Source organism: Pseudonaja textilis, chromosome 1 (assembly GCF_049901715.1).
Source record: "Pseudonaja textilis isolate UNSWEBS1 chromosome 1, rPseTex1.2, whole genome shotgun sequence".
Taxonomy (NCBI): domain Eukaryota; kingdom Metazoa; phylum Chordata; class Lepidosauria; order Squamata; family Elapidae; genus Pseudonaja; species Pseudonaja textilis.
In genome coordinates this window covers 195,578,566-195,605,870 of record NC_141990.1, presented here as the reverse complement: position 1 = coordinate 195,605,870, position 27,305 = coordinate 195,578,566, and the positions used below count along the sequence as shown (strand labels likewise).

Sequence of the window (27,305 nt, the reverse complement as noted above, 5' to 3'; positions counted from 1 at the left end):
TGCCAGGGACAGCACAATTAAAACGTATTGCCGTTCATTTCTTTTACCCGTTATCCTCTTTTGTGTTTGCTTTGCATGCTGTTTCAAGACTGTCCCTTGGGGCTGCTTTTGCACCGAAGAGGACAGTGGAATGGCTATCTGGAGAATTAGTTTGATGTCACAGTTTTATCAACTCTGGATGTTCACTAGCTTCCATCTCAGAAGAGCAATATGCTCATGCTTTTTAAAATTCTGGTCTTGTGACTGGAAATAAGACATCAGAGCTCTCATGAAGTGTTAAATCCATCTGAGTGTCCCCATGTTGGCTTGTAACATGTCAGACTATGTTTGTATAATTGTTTGTATGTGACAGTGTGTATATAAAATTAAACTTCGAAAAAGAAAACAAATGAATTCAAATTAAGGAAGAAAAAAAGGTAAAAGAAAATAAGATGAAAAAGTGGAAGGAAAAGGTTGAAGAAAAATAGAAAAGAAAGAAAAAACATTTTAAGATGTGGCATCTGTAAATATTTCAAAGATTGAAGTACACAGAAGAAATCCAAGGAAAGTCTTCCTGAGGAACTTTGAACTTCAAAATAGGTTCCAACTTTGAATTGGTATGTTAAAAGATGCCACTGGACAAATACCAACCGATTCAAAGAAAATCAAACAAAGATGGAAAGAATATGCTGAATTTCTGTAGAGTAGAGACGTCAATATTCAAGATTTATTTCCTATGTACAAGAGTCTCTACTACTGGAAGAGAAAGTTAGATCAGTACTCCAATGATTGCCAAGTCAGAAAGCTTACAGGAACTGAATGAGTATCTACAGAAATATGGCAAGTCACAGAAGAATACAGATAATCCTCAACTTATGACCACAATTGAGCCGAACATTTCTGTTGCTAAGTAAGAAAGTTAAGTGTTTTAGCCCATTTTACGACCATCCTTGTCACAGCTGTTAAGTGAATCACTGCCATTGTTAAGTTAGTAACACAGTTGTTAAATGAATTTGGCTTCCCCATTGACTTTGTCAGAAGGTCACAAAAGATGATCACGTGACCCTTCCCCAGGACACTGCAACCGTCATAAACACGGGTCAGTTGGCAAATGTCTGGATTTCAATTGCATGACCATAGGGAGGCTGCAACAGTTGTGCGAAAAAGTCATGTCATTTTTTCCAGTGCTTTTGTAACTTTGAATGGTCACTAAAAGAATAGTTGTAGGTCAAGGACGTAGTAAAATAGAATTCTTTATTGGCCAAGTGTGATTGGACACAAAAGGAATTTGTCTTGGCGCAAATGCTCTCAGTGTACATAAAATAAAAGATACATTCGCCAAGAAGTAGAAGTTCTAATCAAGCTATGCCAGCAAACCTGGAGACTGAGACAGTGGCCAACTGTTTGGAAAATCCACCTGCATACTGATTGCAAAGAAGAGACTTAATAGATGTGCAAATTTGTATGACACTCTTAATTCCACATGCCAGCAAAATACATGTTGGAGAGCCCTACATGGAAACGGAGTTTACAAAATACTAAGGAACCTAAGACATCATCGCTAAGGTGTGTTTGTTAATTATGCAAGCCAAACAATAAGAAACAAAAAAGTCAGTGTGTGTTTCAATGATTATAGAAAGGTGTTTGTGACAATTATGGCAAGTTGTGGAATGTCCTTGGAAAAATGGAAATACAAAAACATCTCATTGTCGTTATGCAAAATCTGTACACAGGAAAGGTAACTACAGTTTAGAACATGGCAATACAGAGGGGCAAAGACTGAGACAAGGCTGTGAACAGCCAATAAATAAGTAAATAGTTAATCAGTAAAATTGCTAGGTCTGTGTTACCTTATTGGATAGGCATGATTTGTGTTTTTCTACTGATAATAATCATTTTAATTGGAATATCTTGGAATATCCAATGTTTTTCTTGGCATAACTGTACTTTTTTGCTCTAGAAATTCAGTGAAACAGAAACGGCATTGTTTATCATCTATTTTAATATTTCGGTTTGGAATTCTGGTAAAGAATAAACCAGGGATGCCTTCCAATAGCTCAAATGAGCCTTTCCAATCTGTGGGTTTCCAAATATGTTGTGCTACAATTCCATCATTCTTCAACGTGGCTGAGAAATTTAGATGAAGTAGAAGTAGTCAAACTCACATTGTCACAGTGGTGTCACGTGACGTATCGGGACTTTTTTCCTTTGCTAAACCGGACGTGGGTGTAGCCAGCCAGTTTGACAGTCCTGAGTTAGATGGTCTGATTTGGCAGCCCTAGATAGCGGGCCTTTTCTGCTGTGGAGCCCACAGATCATGACTCAGAAATACCCAAACATACAATATTCAGACCAATTTGCATTTCATGAAAAGGTATTTGAAGACTTGACAGACAAGCACAACTCAAAACATACCAACAATGTCTCCTCAAATGGTGATGAAACATTTGCAACCAAATTGCCAAGCTCAGAGCTCAAACCAACAGCCTAATTGTGGAATCTTCTCTGCTCCCAGAGATGAGGTCAGCATCATCCATCTTGAGCTTTTGAAGGCATCTCAAGACCTGGTTATATTAGCAGAGCTGAGGAACCCAGGGGATGAGTGAACCTGTGAGGGGGCTTTATTATTCTCAACTTCCCTCTTACTATTCTTCTTTAGTTCTGCTTTTACAGTTTTTAAAGTTTTACATAACAATTGCTTTATATTTATTATTGTATGCCAGTCAGAATCGCTACAGGCTTTCTCTAAGGTGAGTGCCTGTATAAATTTGATTAATAAATAAATGAACGGTGGTTCAAGGCAGAAGAGCACCAGGTTGGTAAAGCAAGTCATATTACATGGGAAATGCAGCTTTTTGTATTTCCCTGAAAAATATAGCACCATCATGCCTGTCATTCTTCACTGCTTGAAAAGAATTGAAGAGTCATAGGACTCGAAGAGACCTTGGAGATCATCTAATCCACCCCACCTTGCCCAAAGCAGAATTATACCACCTGAGGCAAATTGTTGTTTAATATTTTCTTGAAAATCTCCAGCAATGAAGAAAAACAAACCTTTTAATTTTTTCGATACCATAATTGTGAAATGGAAGCCAGAATTCTCAAATTAACTTGCATTATATCACTTACTGTACGTTACCCTGCTAGGACAATCAACCTAGGACACAGAAGTCACTCCTGCTCCTCTGTATACGTCAAACAGGGTTCTTAAAATGCTGTATTTGTATTGTTTGCAAGGAGTTTTCCATGAACCTCTTCTAAGATTTACTGTAGAGCCACACATATCTGCTCCAGCCTGCTTAGGGAATCAACTTTGGACTTTGGTGCCTAGAATGATATGTTTGCTTGGCATCTTGAAAATAATGACATATTAATTTCCCCTATGAGGCACCACAGTCTATTAGCTTTGGAAAGTTTTGGGCAATTACTTGATTTTCTCTGAGCGTGTTTTCCTCTTGCAAAGCAATGTGGGAAAATACTCTGTGGATATTTTCACCTTCAAATGTGTCAAATTTGAAATGCACTGTATACCCCTCACAATTACCATTCCAGATATATGAATTAAAACCCATTCTTTCTACAGCAGTGAACCCCAAGATATTTTCCACATTTATGTGTGTTGACTGCGTTGTAATCTCCTTCATTTTAATACTTGAAAAAAAATATCCAAGAGTAATTTGTGTATTAAAAAGTATTAAAGTGAAGTGATAAGTCAGAAATAATGGATGCACCATACCCCACCAAGTCTGTTAAGCAATGTGAAATAGCCATACAACAAGTCAAAGGATGAGTATTTATTAAATGGATAACCAGTCCTCATGGAAAAGTTCATCACTATTAAATGGAGTTGGTTAAAAATTGGAATTTCTCATTTCTTTTTCTTTGATTTGGGTTGTCACCAAACATTTTAACAAGTGAAAGTTACAATTATCTTAGAAAATACCAAGCTGCTTATCAAAATATAGAAAGCTTAGGAAGGAGGACATCAAAGACCATTTTTATGGGTCCTTTCCAGCATTACTCTTTACTTACATATAAGTTGTCCATATATGTAGTTTCTCATGTTAAATATGAGGAAGAAGTGATTCAACTACTTTTCTGCAACCAGGGAATTTTTGAGGTGGGGAATTAGTTCCTATCCACAACCAATTCAAATGCTACTTTTTGAGATCACCTGGCAAAGTTCTGTGCCGCAAAAATAACACTTGAAAACCTGAGTTGCATAGGGGGTGCAATTAAATCCTAACAAATCACGGTATGTCTATCCAATATTATATGAATGATAGCGATGTCTCCATTTAGTGAAAGCAGCAATATTTCATTGAGCATATAGCTGTCCAAACCAAACCTTGTACACATCTCCCAAATAATTGTTATTGAAGCATGTAAGATAGGACAGTGAATAATGGAAGCTTGTCCTGCCCTTTTTTAAAAAGAAAACCCTCTCAATTTAAACCAAGTCCATTCAGCCTTTTTCCAGACATTGTCCTGGTTTAATATTCGAAAGTCAGCATTCCAAGTTTTTTTACTTGCAAGGCTTCAAAGGAGAGTAACTATAGTACAAAGCAAGGCACTAGAATCAAAGTTGTTTACTTGGAAAACTTGATATCAAAAAAAGGAGAAGACAACATGTTTTATCCCTACATCACTCAATAACCCATGCCATTGTGAGGCCACATCTCCAGAATGAATATGGCACTGTCTGAGGGATATATATATATATATATATGCTGGTGATGCTTCAATTTAAACACACCACCTTCACCTTAAACCCAGGAAAATAGCAGAATACTTCCCTTTCATTTCACTAGCAGAATACTTGCCTTTCATTTCACTGGGAAATATTATTTTTTATTTATACAAGCAGCTACTTAATGGGGGGCGGGAGGCAAATTAAAACAATTTCTTCCTTGCCACATTTAAATGCTCATTGTGTATAAATTGGGGGAGGGAGGAAGCAGCACTTTCTTATGAACTATTGTTTGCTCTTTTGCTCTGCTAATCGATTCTTCTAAATCAATAAGGTACTAGATGTGACATAATTTGAGTAATGGCTTTATATTTAGATATATATTTATATTTATATATATTTATATATAAATGTTTTGCATATTTTGAACCGAAAATATATGTTACAGACCATACACATATAAAATATGAAGCACTTAAAAATGTGATTAAAATGTCTAAATGATTCAACAGGGGAAAGAAACAGAACCAATTCTGATTATATGATATTACGAAAAAGAGACTGTAAGAAGTGATAGAAGCTACATAAAAATAAACTTTAACTATATGCACTTTTCTCAGTTTTTAAAAAACTGTTAAATGCACCAGTAATAAATAAAATCTGCATGTTTCCTTATCAACAATTCCTAGTGTCCAGCCTTACTGTAAACAGTACACATATGTAAAATGCAGCTTAACAAAATAAAAAGAGAAAGAGAAGAGTCAGTTATGGGTTCCGTTGCCCAAACTGATTTCTTAATATCCAAAAAACATAGATCAAGGTGTATAAAGCCAATCCCATTTTTGGCAAGTCAGTTCCTTAAAATTAAACTGTAACAGTGCAAGGAAGGAATGCAAGGAATCCCTTAGTGCAACAAAGAAGAGACACGCAGGCAAAGTTGTGGATTGAAATTATCCAGTTCCATGTGTCAAAGTTGGGAGCATTAAACAGACAATTTTCTGAATTAAAAAAAAAATAATTAAAAGCCATGGTTCTAATGCCCCGATTTTGTCTTAGGACTCCTTTGTCTTCTTCTTCCATAGGCCACCAGAGATTCAGCTTGAAGTCTTTAATGATTGGCCATTTGCAAAAATGCCATGGCAGACGCTAATTAAGATTCGCATGGCTCTGTTTCCTCTCTAAATGGCTGGTTTGGGTATACAACTGTGCCAATGCCTGAAGTCCCTTGGAACCAAATCCCAGCAAGTTGTATGTCCTTCTTTGTGTCTGCCAGCATTGTGGCATTATTATTTTTTTAATCAACAGTCAGATTTGAGCTTGTCCAAGGAATTATCAATTTTGGTCAACGTCTTTTTGATACGCAAAGCTGTTAATCTTGCCGATGGATTGTGGTACCAGCATTCTTTCATGAGCTTAGCCAGTGAAGTTAATGTCTAAAAAGGTAAGCACAGAAATATATATTCAGAGTAGAATATTTTGAGGGCCCTGCTCCAACCCACATTGATTATCACTGCTCTGTTTGCACCTTGGAAAACAATTGCTGACCAAACAATATACAGAAAACAGCAGTGGCTTCAAACCGCAGTTTGAGGCTTAAACTATTGTTTGTATGCTTAGTAATCATTTCTATAAACCAGTCTGATCCACAATGGGACATCTACAGTAACCAGTTTCAACACTGAAGCTAGTTCACACACACAAATGATAAGTGGTGGCTGGTGACTTTCTAATTCCATGTGTGTCTAATCACACTTGGTCAATTCAATTCATTTAGTACACCCCAATCCCACTAAAAGACATGATGAAAATATAAAATGGAAAAACATTAAAAAGCAGTTTGTCCCCAACCCCCAAGTTCATATTGAACTGGAAGGTACACTCAGGAAGATCAAGAGCGCTCTCTTGCTCTTTTTAAAAGAAAACTACGTGGCCTGGCCACTTTGCCCTATGGAAAAATAATTCAAACCTGTTGGGAACTTTATAAGTGACCTTTTTGGTTCAATACCAGCCTAAAAGCTTGTTTCTTTCTCTGTTTGGTCTTCCACACTTTCTATCTACAGTACTCATGAATAACTTCTTTAATTTAAAAAGTTGCTTCAATATTTAAAGCAAAGAAGCAATAATGGAGGTTTCAGCTATCCCTGAGTATCAAATGCCTCTCCAAAGAGCTTCTAAAAGCTTCTTAATGCTATGGGGAAGGAGAAGAGGTCACTGCTAGGAAGAGAAGATGCAAAACAGGGGAAGAGTTGCACACAGATATACTGAAGCCAGAAGGTGATATAACTGAGCAGCCCCTAATTGCTGTGAAGCGTACTTCCTTCAGTTCTGTGGTCTCAGGACAACTGGTGGTTGGAGCGAACAGTTCAAGGTTTTTATAACAGCTTCATATCTTTGGTTGACAAACTGAGTCCAGGATGGTTTTCACCTGATCAAGATCCTCTTTCTGCCCAATGGATTATGCCAGTGGTGTATTAACCATGAAGCAGACTAAGCATGTGCTTAGGGCACCAGGCCCAAAGGGGGCACCACAAAATTGAGAATATGGCTTCGTGTGTACAGTATGTACAAAGGAGCGGGGCACCAAGATTTGTCAGTGCTTAGGGCACCAGTGAGTCTTAATCTGCCACTGGATTATGCCTTCGTTTGGCTCTGCGGGGCCACTCAATGGAAAGCTCCCTCCCTGACCTTAGATAAGTATATTCTGTTTCCACTCTAGAATTTGTAAATATTTAGGGTAAAAAAACTATTATGCAGTCCTAGGGTTGATAGGCTATAGGTCTCTGCTGATTATATCAAGAGCTTGTTAATGATAATGTATTTTTTGACAATGTATTTTTTTTAAAAAAACAGGTTTTTTTTTACCTTTTAAAAGCTTTTTTCAATTTTTCTTAAAAGACGATTTCGCTTGCAAGTTTTTCTCTTCTAGTACTTGTGCGTGTAGAACGGTTGTTTCTACAATGACTTTTCATATGCCCCCACCCCCCACCCCTTTTGCCAATTTAAATATAAACAGACTGGCAAGTACCAGAAGTGAGAGCTGCAGCCAATACTTCCCCATATTCTTTGCACTTTCATCCAAATCCCTCGTATTCCAGATAGCCTCTAGACCCAAGTAAAACTGCTGCAGGTGAACAGATTTCAGGGGTGAGAGGTTCAGCTCCTGTGCCCACATGCCTATTTTATTGTAAAAATATGGCCACCTCCTGCTGTATTATGAATGGGAAAAATGGATGATTAAACAAATGTAATTACTGCTGCCACATCTAGTTTGGCCTATAGTCTAAACAGCAGATGGTTTTAACAATTCTTAACAGACGATCGAGTAGAAAATATATCAACCCATTTCAGCAAGTGCACTTACAGGGTCTGAAAACCATCTGTTGGGAATATTTGGCCTCTGCTGATCCACACAAACTACTTTTTTCATGTCTTCAAAACTAGGATCGTTAGGAACAACATCATAAAATGGAGGTTTGTAGTCTTCAACTATACCTGCGACCGAAAACACAAGGGATATGTTATATTGCACCAATATATATTTAAGATGTTCACTAGCAATACAAAGTTCACATATTGTTACCAAGGGATTAAACTTTGCCAATTGAAAGCTTTTGTGACATTTCACTGATATTGTGAAATGGAATCCTAAAAGCACAACACAACCAAAGCATTAAATCAACTAAGTCTCCCCATGGACTAGAAAAAAGTTTAACTCTGTAAACACATACATGTACAGAAAACAAATCATATGTATGATGGCAAAGCAGCAAAACTATTATGGATTTGGAAAGAGGAAAAACTTGGCATTTCTTTATACTTTATATTTTCACATATTTGGCACTCACTATCCAGACTCAAACTAGCTAGCACGGACTTGCTGGGTAGGACAGTAGGTTTATAAGAATAGGATGAAGTCAGTGTAAGATTAATTGATTCTCTATTTCTCAAGGGGAGGGGAGGCCCTGAGACTCACAGGCATGGCTTCTCAGTAAGTATGCTTATGTTATGAGAGTCACCCTCTGGAAATCTGACTAGCTCCCACACTGGCCTTTCTATAAGTTTTTTTTTTTTAAAAAAACAGAACTGTTATGAAGAATCTTAGAGCAGGCTTGTCCAACCCGCGGCCCATGGGCCGCATGCGGCCCAGGTCGCCTCGTAATGCGGCCCAGTGCCCACCCCAACCTTCATGCCAGAGCCAGCGAGGAGGAGGAGGAGAGGCAGGCGCGAGGCGGGGCAAGGCGAGCGCCAGGCCAAGCAGCAAGAGAAAAGGCAGGTGCCGTCAGAGTGCCACCTCCTGCTGTTGCCCCTGCCGCCGCCGCTTCTGCCCCTGCCACTGTCGCTTCTGCCCCTGCCGCCTCCCCTGCCCCTGCCGCCACCCCCGCTTCTTCCCCCGCCCCGCTGTTGTTTCTGCCCCCACTGCCCCGCGGGGGCAGTAGCGGTGGCGGGGAAGAAGCGGCGGCGGGAGTGGCGGCGGGGCAGCAGCGGTGGCGGGGAAGAAGCGGTGGCGGGGAAGAAGCAATGGCGGGGTGGCAGCGGGGCAGCAGCGGTGGTGGGGAAGAAGCGGCGGCGGCGCGGGGCAGAAGCGGCGGCGGGGGAGGCGGCGGGGGCAGAAGCAGCAGCGGTGGCAGGGGAAGAAGCGGCGGCGCCGGCGGGGCAGAAGCCACGGCGGGGGCAGGGGCAGAAGCCACGGCGGGGCAGAAGCAGCAGCAGTGGCGGGGAAGAAGCGGCGGCGGCGGGGGAAGAAGCCACGGCGGGGCAGAAGCAGCAGCAGTGGCGGGGGAAGGCTTCTGCCCTCATCACTGCTGCTGCTTCTGCCTTCCAGTCCTGCCTCATCCAGCCGGGCCATTTGCAGGAGGAGAGGTAGGCGCGAGGCGGGTGAGCTTTCTCCTCGCCCCCCACCCCCAAAAAAAATTTGGCCAGAAAATAGACCATGATAAAAAAACTGTGATAAAAAAACCATGATAAAAAATAAATAATTTTTAATAAATAATTAATAATAAATAATAAAAACATCTCACTAACTTCATTTCGAAATAAATTTAATATGTTAACTATGTTTTCTATGGTTTTTTTGGATGATCAGGTATCCTTACTGTTATTTTATTTTATGTGCGGCCCAAACCAAATTTTCATCTTCTAATGTGGCCCAGGGAAGGTGAAAGGTTGGACACCCCTGTCTTAGAGGATGAAGGGATGCCATCAATATTGTTGATGGAATTCTTGTACTGCTGCGATTTGATTTTTATGATTATCTGTTTTAAATTTTATTGTACTGTTCCCTTTATGTCTATAGTTAACTGTTACAAGAGTTTTTTGAGATACTTATGAGAGAGTGTTAAGAGTCTTTCAATTGTGGTTTTGTGGATAAAAGACACCCCCCTCCTCAAATAAATAACATCATTTTGCACTATATATTTTAATTGCAGAAGTATTCAGAACAACTTGGGTATATGTTCCAATCCAACATTCAATTTCTTCATTTTGATCCCATTAAGAATTGGTCATGCACAACTATTATTAAAATAAGAGACAATAACAAGTTTCTGGAGGAAGTGTTCATATCAAGTAGGTGTTTTATTTTAGAAATATAAATGTGGCAATTTAACATTAGAAGTTATCTAGCATTAAGCACATGTACGTACGCGCAAACTCTCACACACACAGACATACTTACTTGCCATGAAATATTTAGTCTGCCATTAGTTTGTATCTTTTAAGAAAACCTTCTTTTAAAAAAATCTTATCTGCCATTAGAATTTTATTATACAAGTTTTAAAAAAGCAATACAGAAAGCCTATTTTATCTGGCAGTTATAATTATATTTCTGTATTTTAAAATTCACACATTTGGATTTGCTTAATTCTGAAAGTGATTACTTCTCTCAAATACAAATGGTTTGGCTATGAGAAATATAAGCCAAAACCCTGAAGTTGTTTATTAGCCCAAATGAATCTTTACAACACAGTTGCAAAATTTTCAAGTTTCCAAGGTTTCATTAGACCTAAAGATTAAAACACAGGAAAAAAACAGACAGGGGGGAAAGGAATGGGCCTGGCCCTCCTGCCATCAGATGAACAGCCTTGAGAAATGCCCATTACTATTACGTTTCCTCAGCCCTGATCTTCCAGAAATATCCTACCAGTATAGTCTCTGACTGGAAGATACCCTACACCCGTGATGGCGGTCCAATGGCACATATGCCAGAGGTGGCACTCTGTGGGCACGTGTGCCATCACCAGCTGCTGTTCCAGTTTCCGGAGCATGCATGAACACTGGCCAGCTAGCCTTCGTGCATGCTAGAGTGGCGGAAACCTGAAGACCAGCTGACCAGTGCACATGCGCGTGCCAGAAACCAGAAGACCAACTGGCCAGCCAACACATGCGCAGCGGCCAGCTGGTCTTCGGGTTTACGGCACTCTAGCGTGCATGCATGTGTTCCAGTTTGGGCACTTGGTGCCAAAAAGGTTCGCCATCACTGCCCTACACCCTTATCCTAATCATATGAGGGACAGGAAGGAAGCCAATATTCACCACGTCCGCCAATTTGGAAAAAAACCCCTTTTCAAATATTCAAATCAAAACCTTTCCCAGACTTTGCAAGACACAGCCATCATTTGGCAGAGAGATTCAGTCAGTGCTTCTGTTCACGAAGAACAGATTGTTATAGACACAGCTGGAGGCAACAGCTGGGAAAGTCTGCTCAATGGAGGACTTCGATTTATAGACCCAAATAACTATTTGTATGTTATAAGCTGAATATAGAAACACAGAAAACGGATGGCCAAAAAAAAAAAAAAACCAGCCAGTGGTCCATTGATTCTGCACTTCGAATTTTTTGTTTTCTTTCTGAGCTTATTTATTTAAAGTTTAATTTTTGTCAGATGGTAGACTTGCATTTAGCCCAAGCATGTTTAAAATTCCATTAATTATGACTGACTCACTACACCTCTCCTGGAAGTTATTCCCAAGCTTCTACTACTTTTTTTGTGAATATATTACAATACAAGAAGCTGTTGTCTGGCTTTTACTCCAATGTATTTTTTTAAAAAATTAAGAAGACAATTAATGTAATAAAAATTTCATGAACCCACCCAGGGGACTGCAGCTGATTCCAGAGGCACTGAAGAATTCCACAGAAGGGCAATATTAACCTCTGCCTTAATACTATCCCAATGAACTTTGATCCAATTTCTTTTTCATTTCCTCAGAAAAAAAGAAAATACTTTAACAAGAACTGTCCTTCAACTTATAAAATAAAGTAATAAATAAAGATAGGGGACTTCTGATGCTAACATCAACATCCCTTAGCTTGATCCTGCAATCCAGCAAAGCTACAACTTTGCACTGAACTGTGGGGAAAAAAGCTTATTTTTAATTTACAATTCATCAAATTCAGGGTAATGTTAATGTGCAGTGAAAGGGGACACAAATGCCATTTTCCAGGTTATTTCTAACCCCACCTTCAGCCAGTGACCTTTTTTCCCTAAATAGAAAGGTGAAAAGCCTTTTATTAATCTTTCCCCCTGATTTAAGATGTCCCCATGTTACCAATCATTCTGGTCTGATATCTTTTGCCTCTAATGTTGTCCCTTCGCAGCGCAGCTGAAGAGCTCACAAAAGGAGCAAACCTCTGAGCGGTTCTGTATTTGTGTCACCAAAAATGATAAATTGGTTCTCAACTGTATCCTGCTTTACACTGCTTAAAATCTTTAATAGAGCCGTTGACTTTAATAGAGCCGTTGTCCCATCAGAAACAGCCTCTGGATTTTGCTGGAAATTTAGCAAGCAAATTTAATTCTCGCATCATCACAAACATCTTTTAAGATCGTTTGTGAAACCAACTACAGGGACAGTATAAATTCTAGCAAGTGGGCTAAATTTGTGCCTGTTTACAGAGTAGACACTTGCAGAAGCTAGCAGCCCTTGGCCAACCTTCTCTGTGCTCAAAAGCGAAACAGTGAGCAACTTACTTATTTATGCTTGTTTGTCACCTATTTTAAACGGCTCACAATTACAGAAAAGTAAAACCAAAACCAAAATCCAAATAATAAATTCATATCCCACAAAACGCTACTTCTGCTGTTGCCTAATTAGATGTCTGTGAAGGTTCTCAATCATCCAAGTTGTCCCAAAGGTGCTTCTTTTTTTTTCCCCCAAGAGGCAACTGGACTTTCTGTTTTTTTCTTTGAAGACATTTCGCTTCTCATCCAAGAAGCTTCTTCAGCTCTGACTGACTGACCAGCCAGTCAAAAGCTGAAGAAGATTCTTGGATGAGAAGCGAAACGTCTTCAAAGAAAAAACAGAAAGTCCAGTAGTCTCTTGAAAAAGCACCTTTGAGTTGCCTAATTAGGTGCTACTTCTCTGAAGGCCTTTCAGAAGACCATCTTTTTGCAGGCTTTCTAAACATCAATGGGGGGGGGGTGTCATCTTGACCTCAGAAGGAAAGCTAGTCCAAAGAAAGAAGGCCATCCTCCATCTTGCTCCCTTCAGGGTGTGGACACCAATAGCATTTTCTCTCAGCATTTTCTCCTTATTGGGCAGGAAGATTTTGCCATCCCAGATAGATAGCAAGTAGGCAAGCCACATAGGTCTATACAGGTAATCAGCACTTTTGAGTTGGGCCCAGAAGCCACCCAGCAACTAATATAGTTCCCACAATGTAAGCAATCCAAGCAAGCAGTTGCCTTTGTACCAGCTACAGTTTTCCGGGTTATATTTGGGGACAACCCCCTGCACAGCAAATTGCGATAGTCTAACAAGGACATGACAAAGGATAAGAGACATCACCTTCAGTACTTCCTGGTCCAAGAAGGTCTGCCACAGCTGAGAAACCTAACAGCAACTTATTAATTTATGTATTTATTTTCTGTATCCGGGTGCACTTGATATATTTATGGCATCATTCTAGATCACTCTTTATCTGCTACAGTTCCTCAACAAGCGAACAATTATTGTTGCTGTTGTTATTTAAATAACAATTTTTTAACTAGTCTCTCATGGAAGAAGTTCTCATAGAGCCCTAAAGTTCCACAGAACAGCCTTGCACTAGAAATGAAGATTTCTTGCTTCCGTATGAATTTGTCTGGCCTGTAAGAGCTGGAGGACATCTTGCTGAAACCTTAATATTTGTTACAAGGGGAGCTTTTTCCAGGCTTGTGGAAAGGAGGAGGAGAAATCCTTGAGCTTCATAGAATTTGTTGCTGCCGGAATTACTCATTCCAACTTCTTAAATTTTTAGGTGTAAAGATATAAAAATCTGTCTTTCATTCCCCCTTTGCTTTCTCTCCTTTAGCTGATTTTTTTAAAACTTTCACTCTTCTGGCTATCTGGTAGCACATACATTTTCAGCATATTTTATCTTGATAGCCAGCTAAATGTGAAGGACCCCTGATAGAGGGAGTAAATAAGAGATTCCAACTTAAGAGTCTATGCAGGGGAGGAAATGTCTGAGGTCAAATCCTTAGGTTTATATCTGCCATTTCCCAAGGGAATGGGCGTTGGTGCTTACCTGATACGCCCTTTCTCGTCGAGCTGCTCCGAGCATCCAGAGTGGGAGTTGCTCCAGTCTCTGCACTCACAGGCTGAGCTTTAATTGAGGAACGCTCCTCCCCGTCCATGTGACTCCCTGGTAGCGTTCCCCAGTTTTAAGAAGACGAGAAGACAAACACTACCATCTCATCCTAACTACTGTAATAAACATTAATCTCTTGACTCCTTGATTCATTGGCTGAAACAGGATTCTCCACCAGACGGCTAAATTAGGGTGGGGCTGGATGCTCTACGCAGCTCAATGAGAAAGGGCGTATCAGGTAAGCACCAACGCCCATTCTCCATAGAGCTGCTCCGAGCATCCAGAGTGGGACATACCAAAGCATGGCTTGTCCTGCGGGAGGGACTCCGTCTGGGTCGGAATCTCCTCTGGTTCTCGAACAACTTGTTGTAGGACTCGACTGACAGAGGACACTTCGGCTGAAGCAAACCATCGATCATGTAATGACGAATGAAAGGTGACAGGGACGACCAGGTGGCCGCTCGACAGGTGTCATTAATCGATGCCTGAGTTGCCCAAGCTGCTGAGGTAGTTGCACTCCTTGTGGAATGTGCGGTTATTCCTCTGGGAACAGGAAGTGCTTGAACTAAGTCGGCCTTGAAGAGTGTAGCTCTGATCCAACGGCCTACAGTTGACGGGGATACTTTGAAACCCAGCATCTTAGGTTGAAACGAACGGAATAATGATTCCGACCTCCTGAAAGGCTGAGTGCGGCTGATATAATACGAAGCGCACGCCTGACAATGAAAGAGTGCCAGTGTCTTTCCCTCTCTCTCTCTCTCTCTCGGGACTGGGACAACCGTTAGGAAGAAAAAGTTCCTGCGATCTGTGAAAGGCTGAGTTAACCTTGGGCAGGGAGGAAGGGTCCAGTCGTAGGACGACCTGATCAGCGTGAAAAACGCAGAGATCCTTCTGGCGGATAGAGCTGCAATTTCAGATATCCGACGAGCAGATGAGACTGCCACTAGAAACACTACTTTGAACGTTAGGCACTGAAGTGATGTCTCCCTTATGGGTTTGAAGGGAGGATTAGCAGTAACAAGAGGACCCAATTAAGATCCCAAGTTGGGTATCGGTGTACCACTGGAGGATGCCAGCTGGCAGCTCCTCTAAGGAATGCTTGGATATGAGGATGGTAGAAGCGAGCCAATATTGCCACAGGAGTTGATGGTTGATAAAGTTGCAACATGTCGTCTCAAGGTATTAGGGGCTAGCCCTTTATCCAGTTCGTCTTGCATGAAGGCTAATATTTGTGCAATAGATGGAGAGAGTGGATCACTATGTGATTGCGGCATCATCTACCAAAAAATGTCCCAGGTGGCATTATATATACGTACGGGTGGTTGAGGGCCGAGTTGCTGTCAGAATGGTATAGATGGCCTGGTTGGCAAACCCTTCTTTCCTTAAACAGTCCTGCTCAACCTCCCGACGGCCAGTTGAAGCCACCGCAGGTTTGGATGCAGGAGGGGTCCCTGGGATAACGAGACTCTGCCCGGTGGGATTCTCCAGGGAAGGGCCACTGACTGGTTGCGAAGAAAACAGTGAATACGGATAGGAAAGACTCTAAGGAGAGCCATCAGAGCCGCGAGGACCTTGATGAAGGTTCTCGGGGCCGAGGCCAAGCCAAGGGGAAGGGTCACATATAGAAAGTGTTGACTGTTATAGCAAAATCGCAGAAATTTGAAACAGGAGGGTCAAATAATGAGATGTAGGTATGCCTCAGAGGGATCAATGGAAGTGAGCCAGTCTCCCTTCCTGATACCCTGGAGAATAGGCTGTAGCGTGTGTATCTTAAATTTATGCCGGAGAATGAACCGGTTGAGCCTTTTCAAATCAAATATGGGCCTCCGCCCTCCAGAGTGTTTAGGAACGATGAAGAGGTGAGCGTAAAACCCTCTTCCCTGTTGCGAGGGTGGGGCAGGCTGTAGGCCTTGATTCAATAAGATGCTGGATAGCGGCAACTATTAGGCCACGTTTTGTACGATCTTTGGAAAGAGGGAGTATCCTGAAATGCTGGGGGGGGGGGGATTGAAATTCAGGAGAAGGAGGCCGAATTGATAGTGTCCCTAACCCAGGCATCCGATGTAAAGGATTCCCATTGGTCAGTAAAGTGTTTGAGGCATCCACCAATGGGATGAGGAGTGAGGGACTTATCTGGGGTGCCGGAAAGGTTTACTGCCTGCACCCCGAAGGGGTTTCTTGTAGTTGGAACCCCTTCAGTTCTTATAACCGGGGTCGGTTCGATCCTGGAGTTGGGCCAACCGAAAAGGCGGGGCTTCTCTGAAACCTGGGAGAGAAAGCTGTCTGATAAGATGTTCGAAGGGATCCCCTCCGAAAGGGGATACTCTGCCTTCAGGTCTGCAAAAGAGAGACGGAATAATTTTTTTTCTATTTCAGCTTTCCATTAATAAGGGCCAAGGGCCGGACCGAAGAGATTGCCCCCCAAGATGGGAGCAGAAGCCAATTTAACTTTTTGTTTTTTTAATTATTATTTTTTATATACGTCTGCTTGCCAACGTTGGAGCCAAGGCAGACGCCGGCTGTGACCTGGGATGAAATAGCCCCGGTGGAAAACTTAATGGCATGGATAGCGTCAGCTGAGAATTCTGCTTCTGCCGTAAGCTTGGCAATGTCCTGGTGTGGCCTAGTATTGGATGGGGGGACATGCTGCTTTGATTGACGGAGCCTTCTAATGGAGGACCGTGTAAAGAAGGATGCATCCGTGGCTGCTCGAATGGCCCAAGTATTAGATTGATGCGCCTGGCAAAACGCCAATTTGGCCCATTTGTCCTCTGGCTTTAAGGCTTCCAGAGCATCGCTTGGGGTAGAGGATGGGTCTAACCCCACTATGGGCCCATCAACCTCGGGAGTCTCAAACAGGGTGGAAAACTCCACATCGAGATTAAAAAATCTCCTATCCCGATTGGAGGGGGTGGGAGGCGCCACTACAGAAGCTAGTTGATTCGCTACCAGGTCAGAAAAGAATGGGTAGAGTAGGAATCACTTCAGCCTCCACAACCGGTTGTCTGAAGATGGACTTCTCTGGATTACCAGAGGTTACTGGGGCAGTATCAGAGGATGTCTGAGACCCCAGACCAGAAATATCTTTTGCCTTAAACAAAAAGGGCTTGAACAGGTAGGGTTTGAACAAACCCACGAATGTGGGCTGGTCAGGGGTAATACCCACATCCTCCGACATTTCTACTTCCATTGGGTCCACCTCTGAAAGAGGTTCAGAGTAGTGCACGGACCCCATATCAACTTCTTCCTCTTGCCTGAGTAACCCAGGCCTGTTTCCTTTTCCTCCTCCTTCCCCCTTCTGGAAGGGGGAGATACCCCTGGGGAAGTATCTGACCCCGGTGAGGTTTCGGTCTGGGGAAAGATCTGCGAGAAACGGATTCGATATTAGGAACCATTGATGGTAGACCTGGCCTGGTCATCTGCTGGAGATCCTCTGCGATATCTTGGCGGATAGCCAGCTGCATCCATTCTCCGATCTTGTCTGGAACCGGGTCTGCAGATGGTTCATCTTGCCGTAGGTCAGCGGCTGTCGGAGTAAAGGTAGCCCCGGATGTCCCGGTGGCTGGTGTGTCAGCGGATGGATGGCTCTGAGTGGGTGAGCTGCGCCTGGGAGGAGAAACCTGGCCTGGAGAAGAGGTAGATGAGGTGGGAAAGTAAGTACTGGGATTATCAAGCTTGAGCCCCTTGAACGTTTATCAAATTCCTTCTCTAGCATCTTGTGGCATTTTAACGCCTCTCTCTGAGAGCCTTGGGTGTTCCCTTGGCCTGCCTGCGCAAATGGTGTGCCTTCAAGGAAGGTCCTCTGGGGTTGTCCTCTGCCATAATAAAGAGCAAAAGTAATGTATGATAAAAACCAAAGAAGGCGGTTGGCTCGCCTAGGAGTTCGACCTACAACAAGGCCGGATGTCCCACAGTTGGTCCAAGTCCCCCTTTTGGAAAAATTTTTATCCTTAATATTATTATTATTTATATCTAAATATATAATTTTTATTTATTTATTCATTTATTATTATTGTTATTATTTAATAATAATAATAAAAAAAAAAGAAATGAGAATATGAACAATCCAGGACTAGAGTACCGGAGTACTATAGTATTTAATTCCAGATGAACAGAAAAACACACTTAATAGATTAGAGAAAACAGTCAAATTAGCCAAATGAACGCTGAGGCCAAAGGAAAATAAAAGAGAAGGGTGGGCCTCGTGCAGTTGCCTCCCAGCCAAAATGGGAGGTATTGGTACTGCCTCTACTTCGCCTCTGAGCAGGCTGCGGGATAGCCAACAAGTTATAATAACAGGCAATAGGGCTAGGAGCCACAATGCCTAATCGATCAAAGGGGCACTAAACAGGCCTCTGGTCCTGCTTTGGGCCTCAGAACTGTCACCGCAGCGAAATTAGTTGAAAGAAAATGGCGGCCACCATGAGGCAATGCCCAAAATGGCAGCCGAAGTGCAAAGGCTCAGAGACGGAATCTTTGCCTCCTCAGGAAAAAAAGCAGCTTAAAATGCAGCGGAACGAGGGGCAGAGAGGAGGAATCGCTCTCCTCTTACATAAGGCGTTCGTGGGGGGAAAGGAGCAACAGCGCACGAAGAAACGTGCTATGAGGAAGCTGCTGCTTGCAAGCAGCACGGCTTCAAGGCAACAGCAGGTAGAAGGAGGATGGGGGGGCGCGAAGGTGCTGTTCTTCCCCCGTTTTTACCCCCTGTGGGGCGAAAAAAAACGCTGCTCTTACAATGAGCAAATAACCCAGTTGCGCAGGGGCCAAGGACTAAAGGGAAAATTCAAACCTGAACACAATTTGCTAGATTCCTGAATCGGCCAAGGAAGTCTGCTAAATGCTGCCTGTCTCTTGCGAGGCTGAGCTAAAACTGGGGAACGCTACCAGGGAGTCACATGGACGGCGAGGAGCATTCCTTAATTAAAGCTCAGCCTGTGAGTGCAGAGACTGGAGCACCTCCCGCTCTGGATGCTCGGAGCAGCTCTATGGAGAAGGTAGACTATAATAGAGGCGATCAACAACAGAATAGCTGTTTACACAAGTCATTCTGGTTGCTCGAACAGGACACGAAAGGGCTTTTAAGTGAAAAAGCAAAATGAAGGAGTTAAACTTTGTAGATTGAACTAAATTCACATTTACCTACCATTGCTAACCATGCGTCTGGCTACTTCCCAGAGGACCAGTCCAAATGCCCAAATGTCAACTCTTTTGTAGGAGTCAAAGCAGTCCACCTGAATTGTTTCATCTAAGACTTCTGGGGCCATGTAACGCTTGGTACCTACACGGGGGTTGTTCCCAACATCCAGCTGATTGGTACTTTGAGAATGCATGACGGACAGACCTATAATTATAAAGAAAAGTTATTGTGACGTGTCTCTTTTTAAAAGTTAGATCTATAATAGTTTTAAGAAGGAAAAAAAAAATCTTGAAGGCATTAGCTGAGTTTGCTGTGACACATACACTTCAGAGATCGAGTGTTTATCATCCCAAAAAATCCAGGCAGACTCCAGTGGAAAAACAGAAAGAGACCATCAAATGCAGCAGCAATTGAATAGCCCACAGGTACTCAGCCAGAGTCACTACTGTGGAAAGAAATCTGAGCAAGCCTTGGGCTCATACATTGCACTTTCTCTTATCGACTGGTTATAAAAAGCTTCAAAACTTTCCCTTTGAAATTAAGCAGTATTTACTACATGGCTCAAACTCTAAATAACTTAGTAAAAAAAAAAAAAAGATAAAGGTTTTCCTGTCAGTCGTGTCTGACTCTAGGGCACAGTGCTAATCTCTGTTTCTTGGATGAGGGAGCCAGCAATGTCCAAAGACATTTTCCATGGTCAAGTGGCCAGCATGGCTATACGCTAAAAGCACACTAGCTTCCCACCAAAGTGGTACCTATTAATCTACTCGCATTTGCATACTTTTGGAACTGTCAAGCGGGCAGGATAACAGTAGAAATAAGCAAATTTCAAGCCACAATTGATTTCAGGTGGCTTGTTTTCAACAACCATGATAAATTTTAACTACAGTTTCTGGTCTTTATGCAACACTTTTACTATGATAAAAAGACACAAAAATATGACCTTACAATAATCAGGAGGAAGGAAGAGAGTCTGTAACTTTGCCGGTTTTAATAGTCTGTTTTAATAATCCTAACCTTGGCTCAACATTGCATGCTGAGTTGTTATAGGCTTCAAGGAAGCTAGCATAGGGCTCTTCCAACAGTAATTAATTACTGCTATAGAAAATGCTGGAAAGGAGTTCAAGGGGTTGAGGTCCAACACACCTGAAGGATATCAGATTGAGAAAGAAATCTCTTGTGACAGACCTTCCACATTCAGAAAACAGCACAAGATGCATCCAGGAGCAGCAAAACTTTTGGGTGCTAAGTGCCCTCTAGTGGATGCTGAATCTTCCTAGCTCGCTATCAAGTAACACCAAAGAAAGCACGATCGACGTCCCTTCTATATATACCTCACTCCTTACATAAATCATGTAGCACCTTGATAAACTTTAACCCACTTTAAAGCCTAGAAAGCTCTGTGATTTATATTTACATATTGAACCTATCTGTTATTACATTTGCTCTTGCTCTTTTATAGTTTTTGGCTGGTTTCTTGGTTTGGCAACCTAGGTACTCTCCCAGCGATAAATTACTCATGCTGGCCATGCGAAAAAGAAAACAGGACGTTACTTACCTAGATCTGCAATGCAACACTGCCCATTTTTCTTAACCAAGATGTTTTTACTCTTCAAGTCCCGGTGAGCAATGGCAGGTTTTCCTTGGGTCCCGAATATCTCACTGTGCAAATGAGCAAGGCCACTAGCTATGGACAAAACTATTCGTAAGCAGCTCACAGTGTCCAACGTTGTCAGCTGCAGGTAGTCGTAGAGCGAGCCCATTTCATGATAATGTGTGATCAGCCACAGCTGAGTGCTGGAATTCCGTGATGTCATGTCTGAAGCAATAAAACCTGAAAGGGACAGGGACATTCCTAAGAAAGGCAAGTTGTCAGATATTTCCTTCTTCATATAATGGTCATCATCTTAGAAACCGGGAGTAAGTAACCTTGGATCCCCCCAATGAGTTGGATTTCAGTTCCCATCAAATGAACCCAATATGGTCAATGAGGAGGAACGGAGTTCCAAAACATCTCCAAAACACCAGGTTGTTGAACCCTGAACAAAACTCTTCCCAAACTGCAATATTCCCCATTATCCCTAAAACCAGTGAGAACAGAATCTAGGCTGCTCTAAGCACAAAAGACAAATTCTATTACTCCCTGAACAGACTTCAAAAAAGGGTATTAAGTGTTCTCCACTAGTTAGGGCTGAAAATGCTCAAAATATTACTATTTCTTGCTCTTTTCATCAGTACAGGTAGTCTTTATAACGGTTGATTTAGTGACCGTTCGAAGTTAGAACAGTACTGAACAAAGTGACTTATGACCATTTTTCACATTCATAACCATTGCAGTATCCCCATGGTCATGATCAAAATGTGGGTGCCTGGCAACTGGTTCATATTTATGACGGGTTGCAATGTCCCAGGGTCATGGGATCCATTTTTGCGACCTTCTGATCAGCCAAGTCAATGGAGAAGCCCGATTCACTTAACAATCAGGTTACTAACAATGGCAATGATTCACTTAACAACTGTGGCAAGAAAAGTCGTACAATGGGGCAAAACTCACTTAACAAATGTCTCATTTAGCAACACAAATTCTGGGCTCAACTGCGGTCATAAGTCGAGGACTCCCTCCCTCTTCTTTTCAAGTGAGCAATTCCTGCGTTAAATGATCATCGGGATGTGCAATGCATTGGAATCAGTTTGGGAAAAGATTCTTTGGAAACTGCGACAGTATGAATAAACCTAATGCTTATGACTCATTGAAGCAGCTGCTTCGCTTTCTAAGATGGCCTGTGTAGCAATGAATTCACAGCCAAGTCCCCCTGTGGGCTATTGAAGCAATTTTTCTGAATTGAATCTGAAATCTACAGAATGATGTATTAACCTACTTTAAATGCTAGAGCTTGGAGCTCATCTCCCCTGGCAGAAACCCAAGAAAAAAATTTTTTCCTAGCACCTACAACTTGCCACTAGTGTGGGGAGCTGTTCTCTGCACCAAAACATACACATAGACTACTCAACTCAGCCAACTCTTACATTTGCTTAAGTGCTCAGTTGGAAACACAGCTGAAGCATTTCCCAGAAATGAGAGAAGGCCTGTGTAAGACTAGAAGAATAATATATTGAACTGGATTTAAAATTTGGGGGATAGCTTTGATGAAGCGTCTTCCCATATTGACAGTGGAAGCTCTAGCCGCAGTTCCACTAGTTACATTTCTTCACTAGAAAGAACGTTACATTAAAAACAAATGTGGGAAGATAACAGGCATATTTAATTCTACCAGATGTACTGAAGGACTCAGATGACAGAAAAGCACTTGAACACTTCCCCACAACTCAACCAAGTGGCTCTTGAAGTAAATATAGATTAGCTTTAGCTACCACCACCACACTGAAATATGGAAATAACTGTACATAAAGCACTTCAATATATACTGTATTCTATGCAAATAGCTCCCAACACATGTATCACATGTACCCAGCAACATAAAATCCATCTTATCTCTGCTGCCCCCAGCAATGTACCACTGCAAATCTACCCTATTGTTCCAAAGCTAAGATGTGTGCCCTGGCACTCGTTGGACTAAAGTTAAACCCTGCAGAGGGTTGTGCATGGCTTCACATGACACATCACTACCAAAGAATGCCAAAAGACAACCGCAGGCAGAAAGCCTAGAAGGATCAGGTCTGAACTGCGGTGGTACCAAAAACGGAATCAATTCTACAGACCAGCTGGCCTATGATTAAATTCTGATTTTTCATCCATCCACTCATCTCCAATGGTTAGGAGGAGACATTCTACTGTATCGCCCAAATACCAAGTATTAAATAAAGGGAAGGAAATGTCTGCAAAGGGTAAAACACAGACCTCTAATCTGGGTTTAAAAGACCTGCCTTTGAAACACCACCCTTTATTGGAATGCCACCTAGCAAGCACGGTTGAGAAGTCTACTTGGCATTTTTATGGCATTTTATATACTGCAGTTTATTTGCAGCGTAAATGCTTTATTCCATCGCAAGTCAGCTTTTCTTTTTTTTTTTATTTGTAGAATTATACCAATGTGTCTAAAGTGGCAGGTTTAATTGCTTTCTGGGGGGATCAGGCCGAAGAATAAATTGCTTCTAAACGAAAAGTTATTCTCTATTATTGGGTCTCAATGAACTTTTTTTTTTTTTTTTGGAATTCCAGAAATTAAATGTACTTCTCTATTTCTTCAAGAAGGACTAAAGAAAATAATGAATTGGGTGGTCCCGGCAGATTTGGGCTCTCAGTCCATCCACAGAGCTCTCCTCCGATCAGTCCCCCCCAAGCAATGGCATTCTTCTCCCCACCTAAAATATTTTCATGCCTCAGCAACACGGTATTGTATAATTCTGTTTCTCTGAACCAGGACTTTTCATCTCGGGAAGAAAAGATCTTGACAGCAATGCTCTCTCCTTGCCATTGTCCTCTCCAGACTTCTCCGTATCGGCCTTTCCCTAGAAAGCATAAACAAAAGAGATTTTTTTTTTAAATCAAAGGAATAGAAGTTTTTTGGGCTTATCGCCCAAACCAGAAATTGTATTCAACATTCCTATTTATGAGCCTTCAAAGGTTACACTGCTGGATGGAGGGTACGTCTGAATCTCTACCATCTCCTTACGGCAAGGATTCGCAACTTCGCAGGGACCTTAACACCCTCTAAAAAAAGGGGGCAAACTTGTATGCACCTTATCATCCCATGAGTGAAACCAACGATATTAGAATGAGTCAGAAACAAACCAGTCATCTTTCAGTAGTTAACTTTTCACCCAGAGATCAAATAAACCATAGCAACAGCACTTAAGACTTATATCCCGCTTCTCCGTGCTTTACAGCCCCTCTCTGAGCGATTTACAGAGTCGGCATATTGGACATCAATGATCATGAAAAAAACTTTGCCAGTTTACAAAAGGAAGTCTTTTGACTGAAAATAAATGGGAAAAGTCTGGCCTAATGGGAAAGGGGGTCTGGAATATGGATTGAATTTTTGAGGCAGCCACTTTCATTTCTCCTATTATTATTATTATTATTATTATGGACCTTCATAGCAGCAATATAGAAAACCCAAACTTCACAGTTGGCTTACCTAACCAGAGTGGAAAGGCATTCTGGCTTTGTGTACGCAGTCTGCAACGCTCCTCAGGTGGGCTCACAATACTCACAGCAACAACACAATGCTTGTTACTCACAGTCTGAATCCTGCTGGCTTATAGGAATAAGGTTCAAGCCTGAAGCTGGGCTAATCTAACTCCGGAGGTAGCTGCATCCCACTCCAGATAAGCTCTCACATGGCTAATTTCAACTGAACTACCGTTCCCCTCTATTTAGCAAGCAAATACAAGCAGTCCTTGACTTACAACCACAATTGAGCCCACAATTTAGGTGGCCTCAGTGGCGCAGTGGTTAGAGTGCAGTATTGTAAGCTACTTCTGCTGCCTGCCTGCAATTTGGCAGATCGAATCTCACCAGGCTCAAGGTTGACTCAGCCTCCTTCCTTCCGAGGCGGGTAAAATGTGGATCCAGACTGTTGGGGAGGGGCAGCATGCTGACTCTGTAAACCGCTTGGAGAGGGCTGTAAAGCACTATAAAGTGGTATATAAGTGAGTGCTATTGCTAAGTGAGGCAGTTGTAAAGTGAGTTTTGCCCCATTTTGCAAACATTTCTTCACACGGTTAAGTAATAACGGCATTGTTAAGTGAATCTGGCTCTCCCCATAGATTTGGCTTGTCAGAAGGTTGCAAAAGGGGATCACGTGATCCTGGGACCCAGTAACTGGTCATAAGTATGAGTCAGATGCCAAGCCAAGCATCTGAATTTGGATCACACGACTATGGGGATGCTGCAATGGTCGTAAGTGTGAAAAATGGTCATAAGTCACTCTTTTCAGTGCCATCGTAACTTTGAACGGTCACTAAATGAACTGTCGTAAGTCGAGGACTATCTGGGACACGAGAAACATTGTGATCTTGTCAAACAGCTTGACTTAATTCTGCCTCAACTTTTTGCTTCTAAAACCTGTGGGACGAAGTTCGCTGTAAGTGACTTACAAGAATGTTCTTTCTGCGCCAACTCAGAAAGCTCAAACTGCCCAAGGAGCTGCTGATACTAGAGGAATGATTGAGTCTGTCATCTGCACCTCTATAACTGTCTGGTTTCGTTCTGCAACCCAACAGGACAGACACAGACTTCAGAGGATAATTAGGACTGCAGAAAACACAATTGCTACCCGCCTGCCTTCAATTGAGGACCTGTATACTTCAGGAGTCAAAAAGAGGACTGTGAAAATATTTACAGACCCCCTCACATCCCGGACATAAACTGTTTCAACTCCTTCCCTCAAAACGACGCTATAGAGCAGTGGTTCCCAAACTTTTTCGGTCCACTGCCCCCTTGGTGCTACAAACTCATCCTCGGTGCCCCCCACCCAGGGGTGGGATTCAAATTTCTGTGGGTGTGGTCTAATTTGAGGGTGTGGTTTACTGGTCACATGACTGGGTGGGTGTGGCTTGCTGGTCATGTGACTGGGTGGGCGTGGCCAGGTGACTGGCAAACCAAATACAAGTGGTTCTCACTTAATGACCGGTTGTTTAGCAAGTGTTCTAATTTATGACTGGCCTCCCCTGAGCTACTTGACCAGTTTTTTGAGTTTTGACAGCTTTAGATCAGGGGTCTAAATCCCACCCCTGCCTGTGTATGTGAGAGAGGGAGAGAGAGAGGTTGGATCCGATCTCTCTCTCTCTCTCTCCCACCAACGCCAGAAAGCCACCGTCAGTCAAAATTCATATTAGTGGTCTCCAGGATTTAAAATTATGAGTTTGGTGGTCCCTGAGATCCAAAAGTTCGACGATCCCTGATCCAAAGGGATGAGCCTGAGAGAGGGAAAGAGAGAAAGAAAAGAAAAGAAAGAGAGAAGGAAAATAAAGAGAAAAGGGAAAGAAAGAAAAAGGGACAAAGAAAGAAGGGGGGATGGAAGGAAGGGACAGAAAGAAAAAGAAATAAAGAAGGAGGGAGGGAGGGAGGAGAAAGATAATATCTATTCTAGTCCAATCACCTGCTCCAGCAAGGTTAGAAGGGAGTGTTTGCATGTGTGTGTGTGTTCTCCTTGTAATTCACCAATACATTTTGGTTTTGCCTTCTTCAGAATTGGCACTGTAATACATTGGGGAAAAGTAATTTTTTAGGGTGGAGACCTGGTCCAATGGCTCCTGTTTAAAGCCTCAACAAAATGTGAGAGCTTCCTGATAGTCTTGACCATGTTGTCCCCACAAAACCTTTAATTGAAGCCAAAGAGGTTTCAATGTGCTGGCAAAGATGTTTCAATGTGAAAAGGGCCTCAGTCTAAACTAGGCCTCGTTGAATCTGATGCATCAGGTCTCTCTCTTTCTCTCTCTCCCTCCCTCCCTCTCAGACTGGCTTTGCTCTACTTTCCTGATGTGCCTGCAGGGCCAGTGCTTCGAACATGGATGGTGGATGGATGGATGGATGGATGGATAGATGGATAGATGGATGGATGGATGGATGGATGGATAGATAGATAGATAGATAGATAGATAGATAGATAGATAGATAGATAGATAGATAGATAGATAGGGAGGGAGGCAAACAGACAGAACTTTTGGATGGATGGACGGACAGACAGAATGCGACAGTGGCGGCACTTTAGGAAAGCAGTGGCAGCAGCTTTTCCCAACATGCTGCCGCATTCAAGGCACCGGTTCTGGAGCATTACTACAGTCAATGGGTGAAATGCAGGGCCAGCTCCTCGAACACCCCCCTGCCACCTTTTAGCATCCCCAAGGGGGCCGGCAGAGGGGGGCGTTTGAGGTGCCGGCTGGTCCTGCAGTTTCACCCATGGACTAGCACTGCTCCGGAGCCAGCGCCTCCAATGCGGAAGTAGTGGCACATTACATGCTGC

General features: G+C 42.4%; 1 protein-coding gene across 3 annotated transcripts in view; it reads right to left on the bottom strand.

The window, feature by feature from the left end:
* Positions 1-3,758: 3,758 nt before the first annotated feature.
* Positions 3,759-27,305, bottom strand: part of ACVR1 (activin A receptor type 1) — an 89,687-nt gene continuing 66,140 nt past the window's right edge. For all 3 annotated transcript variants that reach the window (XM_087920176.1, XM_087920178.1, XM_087920179.1), the window contains 5 exons: positions 23,701-23,847; positions 20,936-21,211; positions 19,384-19,581; positions 8,031-8,161; positions 3,759-6,102 (listed from right to left, as the gene is read on the bottom strand). In XM_087920176.1, coding sequence (XP_087776302.1) covers positions 5,968-6,102; positions 8,031-8,161; positions 19,384-19,581; positions 20,936-21,211; positions 23,701-23,847 — 887 coding nt within the window. In that variant the 3' untranslated portion in view covers positions 3,759-5,967. The remainder of the gene's footprint in view (positions 6,103-8,030; positions 8,162-19,383; positions 19,582-20,935; positions 21,212-23,700; positions 23,848-27,305) is intronic.